Source organism: Physella acuta, unplaced genomic scaffold, assembly GCF_028476545.2.
Source record: "Physella acuta isolate Inbredline_101_S28 unplaced genomic scaffold, ASM2847654v3 ptg001290l, whole genome shotgun sequence".
Lineage (NCBI taxonomy): Eukaryota > Metazoa > Mollusca > Gastropoda > Physidae > Physella > Physella acuta.
This window is the reverse complement of record NW_026732805.1, coordinates 122,269-135,046: the sequence shown is the minus strand read 5'-3', so window position 1 is coordinate 135,046 and position 12,778 is coordinate 122,269. Positions and strand designations below refer to the sequence as shown.

General features: G+C 35.2%; 1 protein-coding gene across 1 annotated transcript in view; it reads right to left on the bottom strand.

Moving 5' to 3' along the window:
- Nucleotides 1-1,738: 1,738 nt before the first annotated feature.
- Nucleotides 1,739-12,778, bottom strand: part of LOC131958110 (uncharacterized) — a 65,580-nt gene continuing 54,540 nt past the window's right edge. The window contains exons 5-6 of the mRNA XM_059322988.1: nt 8,648-9,040; nt 1,739-2,138 (exon numbers count right to left, since the gene is read on the bottom strand). Of these exons, the coding sequence (XP_059178971.1) occupies nt 2,098-2,138; nt 8,648-9,040 (434 nt within the window). The 3' untranslated portion in view covers nt 1,739-2,097. The remainder of the gene's footprint in view (nt 2,139-8,647; nt 9,041-12,778) is intronic.

Sequence of the window (12,778 nt, the reverse complement as noted above, 5' to 3'; positions counted from 1 at the left end):
TGCATAATATACCACCGGGTTCGATAACTACTTTATTTTACCATTTATTATGGACGTGATGTATCTCTCCCCTTTTAGAAGCAAGCTTTACGGTGAAAAATATTTTAGAGTCCTTTCAATATCCGTTGAGTGCACATTAGAAGTTGTATTTAAAAATATCCAGGAGCTTACCCAGCTGAACTCTTTACATTCCTCGCCATATCATTACACTCGTACCCAGTATAAAGAATTTTTTTTGAGAAAAAGGATACAAGATTGGTTAAAATGTTTGACGCTTCCAGTAAACAGATATTAGCAAAGGCCTCTAAACTGATGGGATATTAACTCTTACTGTATTATTATGATTTTTTGAAACTATGGTAATAATGTTTTTGTTGAAAACTATTAAAAAGTAAAAGCATAAAACATTGTAAATGTTTAAGGAAAAGTTAATAAGACTTCACAAAAATAATAATTTCCTAATGTATTGAATGACAGCGATTATAAATTAAATTATAAAGTATGTTGATTAAAATGTATCATTTAAACACCTTGACTTGTTAAATGTTGCTCGTGATAAAAGAGGAGTAACCAGAATTTTAAGTTTATTGTAAAATATAGAGTTTTTGCCCTTGTTTCTCTTTTTTTAATCTGACCATTATAGTGAGAGAAAAAAAAAACAACATAAAATAAAAATAAAAACATTAACCCACATCATATCGTGTGGATTTGGCTAGGTCGGGTGTCATTCGGTGCAGCATTTCGTGGTGTCACCCCCTTCCCAAAAAACAAAATATATAAATATGTGTGTGTGGGGGGGGGGGGGGTCTACATAGGCGTATAATTTAAATATATGCCACTTACGCGTACATGTATGTTTATAAGCTTTAATCACTGCAGAATTAATAGTAACGATGTGTATCAGCTATAGTCTGTTATTAACATAGTTGGATGTAGCATTGTTTTCTCTATAGTTAGCACGTTTACTTCATGGTGTCACCCTCATCCTAAGTAATAATTCTCGATTCGTACTTAAAATATTATTTAACTTTCATTAATTATTCATGGAACTGGCAAAAAGGCATATTTTTTCAGTACATTTTGCAAGTGTTTGCCTTTGTCTCACCTCCTTGAATGGTGTCATCCGATGCAGCCCGCATCCCTCCCCCCCCCCCCCACGCCCTTGCTATGCCTCTGCCATATTGCACTAGTGTACTACCTACTAAGGCAAAAAAAACTCACTAGAAAGACAACTAACAATGATGTATGAGCTCAGTGGTAAACATTTTCATGTAAGATTGGGAACATAAAAGCTAATAAAACATTAAAGGGTAATCTACGACTACATTTGTCTTAGCAATACTAAATCTCGCTCTATTTCTTTCGTCTGTTAGTTTCACTCCTCTCATCACCATTATATATATATATATATATATATATATATATATATATATATATATATATATATATATATATATATATATATATATATATATTATACATACATATATATATATTATACATATACATATATATAATGTATATCTATATATATATATTTGTGTGTGTGTGCGTGTGTTTATATATAAATAAATAAATATATATATATATATATATATATATATATATATATATATATATATATATATATATATATATATATATATATATATATATATATATATATTCCATATCTGAATTTTAAAAAAAGGCAGATTTTACATTAATACAAAATTACATATAAAGCTCATTGTTAAAGAGGAACAATATTTTTATTCCCTTAAACATACTTTATTACATCATTTGTGAGTAACTAAAAAGAGAATTCAAATGTTCATCCAAATTATATTCCTGTACGAAACTTCTTAGACTGAGCTGAACATTCAAGGCGTTCCTCTATATCTCCAGCTTGATAATAGTCGTAAAAAAACATTAAATCTGATTATTTCGTTCAATTTATAACCATTTTATTTGAACCATTTAAACATTATCTGTTGTTGTTTTTAAAATCCCAGCTTAAAGTTTTTTTTTTAATTTCTTATAAAAGATCTTGACAGCTCGACTGCGCATGCTTGTGAGCTTTGTCTCGACTTCCGAAGGTTTCGAACCCACGACCTTCTACTTGACTGGCAGCAGACATTTGTCTAGAGCTCCGCTAGCTGGAAGTACAAATCAAAGTGTGGTCAAGATAATGTTAAGACAATGTTAACATATGGATACAATGTTAACTTATTAGCAAAATTTTGAATTATTAACTTTTTATTAACACATTGTTAAAATCATCGACGTAATCGTTAACTTATTGATACAACTATTTAGCTGTTGTTTCGATTGTTGACTATTGATACAACTATTGACCTATTGATACAACTGTCAACCTATTGATATAGATATTGAATTATTGATACAACTATTTAATTATTGATATAGCTATGGACCTATTGACACAACTATTGTCCTATTAATATTACTATTTCACTATTGTTGCAACCATTCATTTATTAATATAACTATTGACTTATTGATACAACTATTAAACTATTGATTCAACTATTAAACTATTGATACAACTATTGACCTATTAATACAACTATTGACCTATTGATACAACTATTAACCTATTGATACAACTATTGACCTATTGATACAACTATTAACCTATTGATACAACTATTAACCTATTGATACAACTATTGACCTATTGATACAACTATTGACCTATTGATACAACTATTGACCTATTGATACAACTATTGACCTATTGATACAACTATTGACCTAATGATACAACTATTGACCTAATGATACAACTATTGACCTATTGATACAACCATTGTCCTAATGATACAACTATTCACTTATTGATACAACTATTTTCTTATTGATAAAACTATTGTCCTAATGATACAACTATTGACCTATTGATACAACTATTGACCTATTGATACAACTATTAACCTATTGATACAACTATCGACCTATTGATACAACTATTAACCTATTGATACAACTGTCATCTCTTTTAAGTCTGAATATGTGAACATATTGAACACAATGCATGGTGCGGGTGCTAAATTTTACAATGATGATCCTTGATCCAGTGTACAAGCGTCTCGAGTTACGAACGGTTTCCGAGATGAATTACAATTGAATACGAGTGGCACTATGTGACTTGGTGTTCGAGTAGTGGAGCGTAATACCTAGTACGGTTTACATTCATTCCCGATCTAGAGTCGCGGAAAATAAACATGATTAGGTAAACTCTACTTCATCTGGTTATAGAACCGACAGTCCAGAAAAGGCTCTTTTCCCTTTATTTATAGACACTGTTTTTTCCCCCCGTCTAGATGGAGGTAACTCTTTCTTCCAGAAAATAATTTTACATTAACGTGATTACCTCCCTTATATAACGCCCACTTCATCAATGGCATAAAAATAAAAAGGATCAATCCCCAAATTCCAATAACAAAATGGCTGCAGATGGATCTTAATTCCTAAAATAGCAGACCAATTGATTGGTTTAATAGGAGTGATCTTTTAAACACACATTAAAATACGGTAATTTCTAAATGTAATTAGAGCTAATTCGTTAGGTCAGGTTTTTAAAATTAATTAAGTTAGGCAACTCTCCATTAAAGAATTAGAGTCACAAATAGGAGAATTGAAAATGTCAGCATTAGGTTTCTATTTTTAAAATTATCCTAAAGAACTTTAATAATCATTAAACATAATTATAAATAATTATTATAAATATTACATAACGTTTTGGTAAACTTAAATGCTTAAAAATTACTACAGTCAAACTTAATGTTGAATTTTGAAAAAAAATAAACCGGGAGTGATCTCCCCTAAACTTTCTCGAATATTCTTATATAAAATAACAGGGGATGGGAACTCGGGCTATAGACATGATTTTTAATCCATTTTAAATACTTAAAGTTTTAAAAATAGAATAAAATCTCGTAGACAAATTAATTGCACACCAAGTGAACGCAAATAAAAAAAAGCGCATAATAGTGCGCAATATTATTAGTACTTTTAAAATTTACATTAGTTTTTTGAGAAATCGGAAGTAGCGTAAATTACTACTTCCAGTCAACGGAAATTACTCAAAATTTAACAGAAGGTAGAGAATTAGATCTTTTACTTACATGTGAAATTTCATTTATCTATCTGAAATAGTACTCAAGTTATAGGCTTTTAAAAAATTTAAAGTAGGAAAAGTACCACTTCCGGTTATCGGAAATCGCTCAAAAGTTGATACGGATCTACGATTTTGATAAAATACTTATATATGAAATTTCATCAACCTAGCTGTAACGGTACTCAAGTTATCGTGTTTACACACAGACACACACACGGACAGACACACACACACACAGACATACGGACAAGATTGCAAAATTATGTTTTTCCGTATCAGTGAGGTGTAAAACGTCGAGATTTGTAAAAATCTCGATTTTTTTTTTTGCACGATTACAATACTTTCTCTATACTACGTATATACGAGAAAGTAAAAAATGTAAAAAATTAACGGGAGTTTTAATTATCATTGAGGCTACTTATTTTCATAACGAATTTATTTTACCTGAGTACTCTTATAAGAACGCCATTTATGTTTCGTTTATGTTTATAAAATGTTCTGGAAGTTTCTGCTCATTTGATTTTTGTGGAGGCGGTTTAGAGTTCAAAGTGATCAAAGCCTGTTTATGTAAAAAATGTGTAGCTAAAATTTGTACTTGTATCATTGAGTAAAGGAAGTATGGTCTCAAGCAGTATGGTATCGTATCGTTTATAAAGTCTCAACTAGTATGGTATCGTATCGTTTGTAAAGTCTCAAGCAGTATGGTATCGTCGTTGTTTGATCTTAGTTGTCTGTACAATATAGTATCGCTTGAATTATTTCAGATGGTAGTTCAGAATCGCATCGCTTGTTTGATATCTTGTATCGCACTACAGTAAAAAAACGAATTTCAAGCTAGTTGCTAAATTTATTGTTAGAATTCGGGATAAGTTTTTAAGTTAAAAAAAGTTCTCCATTCAGATCTAGCGATCCATTAGGCAGATACAGTAAAGTCCAAATGTTTCCTGACCTGGGCATATGCCTAGCCATCTTTACTGGGGACAGTTGGAGAGACTAGCCCAGGACACATGGGGACAGTTGGAGAGACTAGCCCAGGACAGAGATACCTGACACCAAGACGATTGGATACACCTGGGGACAGTTGGAGAGACTAGCCCAGGACACCTGGGGACAGTTGGAGAGACTAGCCCAGGACAGAGATACCTGACACCAAGAAGATTGGATACACCTGGGGACAGATGGAGAGACTAGCCCAGGACCCCTGGGGACAGTTGGAGAGACTAGCCCAGGACACCTAGGGACAGATGGAGAGACTAGCCCAGGACCCCTGGGGACAGTTGGAGAGACTAGCCCAGGACACATGGGGACAGTTGGAGAGACTAGCCCAGGACACATGGGGACAGTTGGAGAGACTAGCCCAGGACCCCTGGGGACAGTTGGAGAGACTAGCCCAGGACACATGGGGACAGTTGGAGAGACTAGCCCAGGACCCCTGGGGACAGTTGGAGAGACTAGCCCAGGACACATGGGGACAGTTGGAGAGGCTAGCCCAGGACAGAGATACCTGACACCAAGAAGATTGGATACACCTGGGGACAGTTGGAGAGACTAGCCCAGGACACCTAGGGACAGTTGGAGAGACTAGCCCAGGACAGAGATACCTGACACCAAGACGATTGGATACACCTGGGGACAGTTGGAGAGACTAGCCCAGGACCCCTGGGGACAGTTGGAGAGACTAGCCCAGGACACATGGGGACAGTTGGAGAGACTAGCCCAGGACACATGGGGACAGTTGGAGAGACTAGCCCAGGACCCCTGGGGACAGTTGGAGAGACTAGCCCAGGACACATGGGGACAGTTGGAGAGGCTAGCCCAGGACAGAGATACCTGACACCAAGAAGATTGGATACACCTGGGGACAGTTGGAGAGACTAGCCCAGGACACCTAGGGACAGTTGGAGAGACTAGCCCAGGACAGAGATACCTGACACCAAGACGATTGGATACACCTGGGGACAGTTGGAGAGACTAGCCCAGGACCCCTGGGGACAGTTGGAGAGACTAGCCCAGGACACATGGGGACAGTTGGAGAGACTAGCCCAGGACCCCTGGGGACAGTTGGAGAGACTAGCCCAGGACCCCTGGGGACAGTCGGAGAGACTAGCCCAGGACACATGGGGACAGTTGGAGAGACTAGCCCAGGACACCTGGGGACAGTTGGAGAGACTAGCCCAGGACACATGGGGACAGTTGGAGAGACTAGCCCAGGACCCCTGGGGACAGTTGGAGAGACTAGCCCAGGACACATGGGGACAGTTGGAGAGGCTAGCCCAGGACAGAGATACCTGACACCAAGAAGATTGGATACACCTGGGGACAGTTGGAGAGACTAGCCCAGGACACCTAGGGACAGTTGGAGAGACTAGCCCAGGACAGAGATACCTGACACCAAGACGATTGGATACACCTGGGGACAGTTGGAGAGACTAGCCCAGGACCCCTGGGGACAGTTGGAGAGACTAGCCCAGGACACATGGGGACAGTTGGAGAGACTAGCCCAGGACACCTGGGGACAGTTGGAGAGACTAGCCCAGGACAGAGATACCTGAGAGATACCTGACACCAAGAAGATTGGATACACCTAGGGACAGATGGAGAGACTAGCCCAGGACCCCTGGGGACAGTTGGAGAGACTAGCCCAGGACACATGGGGACAGTTGGAGAGACTAGCCCAGGACACATGGGGACAGTTGGAGAGACTAGCCCAGGACAGAGATACCTGACACCAAGAAGATTGGATACACCTGGGGACAGTTGGAGAGACTAGCCCAGGACCCCTGGGGACAGTTGGAGAGACTAGCCCAGGACACATGGGGACAGTTGGAGAGACTAGCCCAGGACACATGGGGACAGTTGGAGAGACTAGCCCAGGACCCCTGGGTTCAGAACTTCCTATAGTGGCGAGTCCGGACCAATATTTGAACCTGACCTTCGGGCTACCAGGTTAGCGCTCTACCGCCCTACCAGGCCATACCATAGAAAAAAAATGTCAGTTTTGATACGTGTAAGGGTAGAGCTAGGTTATGTTTAAGATCAGGTTAGGTTTATGGCTAAGTAATGATAGCAGCTAAACAACTTTGAGATACCGACCAGAAATTTTATTTCCAGAAAACGTATAGAATCCTCTTTAGACCTAACAGTCAATTGGATAGATGAAGTAGAGTTCATATGTTTATTGACCTAGTTACATGATGGTCAGCGCTTTGCCCAGCCGCCTTTATTTTTCCTAACAGGAGTTAGGTACCCATCAAAGCTGTGTGAACTCAAGGACGTTCAACTTACTTGAACCCGGATTCAAACTCGAGACTTTCGTGTTAGCAACCTGGCGCTCTACCGCTAAGTCAACGCCAGAAAAATTATACAGTCGTGCAAGTTATTTTGACAAAATTCATGTACAGTAAATGCTATTCATTGTCGAAAATCGCTTACGGTCTAGGTAAAGAAATTAGCGGCATGTTTTAATTATCTAAGACTGCCTAATATTAACAAATGACCATATGTTTTCTCCTATCTATAATTGAGTTGAGTTTATGAAACTCGCCGGTCTAAAAAATAGTCGATGTGATGGCGCCCTATCAATAATTGTGAAATGTATGAGATTCTTTGATATTAGCATATGTCAATTTGTTCATACCCTATCAATAATTGTATTAAATGACTGTTAATAACCCTATCAACAATTGTGAAAACGTATACGACTCCTTGATATTAACATATGTCGATTTGTTGATACCCTAATTAAGAAAATGTATACGACTCCTTGATATTATCATACTTCAATTTGTTGATACCCTAATTAAGAAAATGTATGCGACTCCTTGATATTAACATATGCCGATTTGTTGATACCCTATAAATAATTGTGAAATGTATTCGACTCCTTGAAATTAACATAATATGTCGATTTGTCGGTCCCTCATCAATCACTGATCCAGTTGTATCAGCTGCTACTGCTATCGCTTAAGCCGGATACATCAGAACTGCCGCGCATTCAACGCCCCAGGAACAGCTTTACGTCAAGAGCTGCGGAATTAAAGGTCGCGACACCATCGACCTCAATTACAGTTGCCATGGTGATGACCTCTGTTACCAAAAATTGCAATGTTTATTTTAGGAAAAGCTATTTCGTCTTTTTTGTTTTTCGCCGCAAGAAAATACAGCAGTCATACTTGTCCGTTTCGATAGTAAACCGAAAAAGAAATATAGTAGAATTACATTGCCACAAAAAAAGTGTGAAAACTACATTTGTAACAATAATGAGTTGTTGACTACAATTACCGTATGTCTTCAGAATAACGTGCTTTTTACGAAGATAATATCCCTAATAACAAGGCGCCAATCAGGACACATGCTACCAAACATACAAAAATGTTTATATATATATATATATATATATATATATATATATATATATATATATATATATATATATATATATATATATATATATATATATATATATATATATGTATATATATATATATATATATGTATATATATACGGGGGCGTCCATTAACTACCTTTCAAATCCAAAAACGTCATAAACTCGTCCATTGTCTTTTCGCCCATCTTCATCGCCTCCTCCGATAACACGATATCAGCTAACGCCGGGTCGACGTCGCCCTTAAAAGATTCCCCACAGTCTGACGGTTTCTGGAACCCATCCAGGGACTTCGGTAACTTAAGGAGGAAGTCGGGGTCCAAGGGTTCGAAGTCCTCCATCTTGGGGTCGTCCATCTCGAAGTGGGAGGGGGGCAGAAGGAGATCCTGGAGGTGGTGCCTGGGGGCGTCTTTGGTGTTCCTGGGGAAGTGGGGGAGGTCGTAGCCCCGCGGGGAGAAGTAGACGGGGTGGTCGGGGAAGGTATCGATTCTGTTGTCGAACTCTGACCGCCGGGATCGAAGCTTGACGTGATCTGGGGAGAGAACAAAATAATTATTAAAGTTTTTAAAATCATGTCGTTTTGATCAATTTATATTTTTATTTTTTGACAAAATGGCCTTTTATTAAAGGAGTTGTGTTTTGTTTGAAGAAAACTCTTGTTAAAAGAATGCTCTTTTATTGAAATAATGCACTTTTCGACCAAATGATCTTATGTTGTAATAGTTCGTTTGTTAAAATGAAGTTCTGTAGTTATTGAAATAATACCCATTTGTTAAAATAATGCTCGTTTTTACTAAATTATGATATGTTATTGAAATAATGCTCTTTTACCAAAAATTGTCTTTTGTTTAAAATAATGTTTTGCTGAAACCATTTATTAAAAATAATGTTGTTGAAATAATGCTGTCGTTTTTGCCGTGATACTCCATTGATGCCATAATGCTCATTTGTTGCCGACAATCTTTAGAAAAAACAGTCTGATTTGTGTATGTTATCTGTCAAATGTATGTCTACTACACATCAAACGCTAATACATAATAAATTATTGTAGCATTGCCAGTAAATTCTCAACCTCTCCGTTTTTCACTGTAATCAAGTGTGATCGTCATAAGAGCCATCGAGTTCAAAGCACTTTAATGCTAGGTCGGAAATCTTCATTTAAGTTCCGGAAGAGTAGATCATAGGACTGTTGAAAGTTTGAAATGGTCCCTGATTTGAACAAGAGGATGACAAAATCTTGCAGGACTTAGTCTTGAACCCACGACCGTTCAAATTTCTGAGTTCAAAGGTACAGAGGATTTTTCTGGTTTTTGACAAATTCCCATTCTGTAACAGCGAGTTTACTACTTAATTTATGTAAATTATTGTTTCTTTCTGATAATTTTTTTTCTGAGGGAGTTGGCACTCATTAACAATATATATATATATATATATATATATATATATATATATATATATATATATATATATATATATATATATATATATATATATATATATATATATATATATATATATATATAGGTTAATTCGTTACAGCTATGTTGATGAAATTTCATATACAAGTATTATATCTAATGTGTAGTTCTGTATTAACTTTTCTGCGATTTCCGGTAATCGGAAATGGAATTATTCTACTTTTGGTTTTTCAAAAGCCTATAACTTGAGTTCTGTTTCAGAGAGATAAATAAAATTCCACATATAAGTACAAGATCTAATTCTATGCCTTCGGTCAAATTTTGAGTAATTTCCGATGACGGAAATTAGTAATTTACGCTATTTCTGATTTCTCAAATAAACGCATTTGTATTTATAAAGATCTAGTACTCCGCACTATTATACACATATATTGTTTGACCTTCACTTGGTGTGCGATTCTTTTTTTCTACGAGATTCTAAAAAGCATGTATATATCCCGAGGTGCTATCCCTTGTAGTGTTATTTAAAAATATTCGAAAAAGTTTAGGGGAGATCACGCCCTCTTTGTTTTGTGATTTGTTGTTGTTTTTTACTTTCTCGTATATCCTAAGTATAGAGAAAGTCTTGTAATCGTGCAAAAAAAAAATCGAGATTTATACAAATCTCGACGTTTTACACCTCACTGATAGGGAAAAACATAATTTTGCAATTTTGTCCGTATGTCTGTGTGTCTGTCTGTCTGTGTGTCTGTCTGTGTGTCTGTCTGAGTGTCTGTTTGTACCGTTACAGCTAGGTTGATGAAATTTCATATACAAGTATTTTATCAAAATCGTAGATCCTGATCAACTTTTGAACGATTTCCGATAACCGTAAGTGGTACTTTTTCTACTTTGAATTTTTCAAAAGCCTATAACTTGAGTACTATTTCAGATAGATAAATGAAATTTGATATGTAAGTAAAAGATCTAATTTTCTACCTTCTGTCAAATTTTGAGTAATTTCCGTTGACCGGAAGTACTAATTTACGCTATTTACGATTTCTCAAAAACGCATGTAAATTTATAAAGTACTAATAATATTGCACACTATTATGCACATTTTGTTTTGCCGTTCGCTTGGTGCGCAATTCTTTTTTCTATGAGATTCTATTCTATTTTTAAAAGTTTAAGTAATCAAAAATCATGTCTATATTCCAAGTTATATAAGAATATTCGAGAGATTTTAGGGGAGATCACTCCCGGTTTATTTGTTGTTGTTTTTTTATCCGCCTCAGACATGTCAGTTTTCCTTGCATGTTCGCTTTAGAATTATAGTTTTCATCATCGGCATGTGAGGACTGATACAGATTTACAAAAGTAATATGTCTTTCTTACTTTTAGCCTACTTTCATTTATTTAAGATGGTTTACTTTTACATAGATCTACTACAAAACTCTAATTACAATGTTTATTTAAATAAAATATTCAAATGGATTCTTACTATTTATTTATTTTTCAAATTGATTCATTTTTTTGTTGCTTTTCATTTCCATATAGGCCTACAATCTTCGTGTAATATATGTGTCTTTTTATATTTATTGTATTTTAAGAAAGCACACTGCATTTGATTTAAATCAACGCATGAGTATAGAAATTATTAGCCCTCACTTGGTAGCTATAAATTTTAAATCTCAGCGGAATTTGTGTCTCAGTTTGAATATTGACTTCAATGTATCATTAGAATAGTTTTTGTAAAAAGCGCTAAATAAAATCTCAGGTTTCAGTAAAGTACAGCTATAATAAAAAGTTATTTCCCTTTAGCCTGTAATATCACTAGTGCTAGCAGTTGAATGTTTTATTTAATCTGATCTGTACTTTAAATAATTTCCTCAGGGACGTACTACCTCAGAGGTAAAAATCTGTCGACTTTATAAAAGGGCAGAATCAGAGGTGTAGGCAAACGGTTAACGTTCTGTTACATATATATATATATATATATATATATATATATATATATATATATATATATATATATATATATATATATATATATATATATATATATATATATATACATAGGTTATACATAGGTTATACTTTGTTAGGTAATACTTTTTGCTAGGTTATACTTTATGTTAGGTAATAGTTTTTGTCTAAACCTGATTGCTTTAAAAAAATATATTTACACATCTCACAATATCAAAAAATACATTGCTACATTAACACATCTCCAAATACAACACAACTGTATTATCATTTACACACACCGACTTTTTAACTAAATTATCGTCTCTATAAGACATTTTAACCGGATTAACCTCGTAACGTTGTGAAAACCCCGCAAGCGCCAACTGATTGGATTGCATATCTGATTTTAATTAAAAATTTAATTTTTTTTAGCCTCAACGAAACAGGGGAATTCCAGTTTTTATTTTAAAATTAAAAAACAAAACAACATTTGCTATGCTGTGATTGTAATATAAATTATACTTCATTTTATACATTGTTTTTTTTTTTTGTTTTTTATTATTTTTCGTAGCCGATGATGTTTTTTAGCTTAAAACTAATATTTTTGTTTTACAGAAACCGATTATCATCGTGTGTATCTAAAATAAAAAATTTCAAAAATATTGACACACGTAAATGATGTTTTAGTTCTAAACTTTAGGAAAAGAGTTGCCATAATTTACTTAGAAAATGATTTTATTAAACACTATCGTGTGCGTGTTTATACTGCTAGCATTAACTTTGAAATGAAGGCGATCTTTTATTTTAAGTTTTATGAAATAGGTTTTACAACTCGGCCATTGAAACCGACAATTTGCTTAAACAGGTCCAGTTGCCCTAATTTATTCATTAACTTAACATTAATT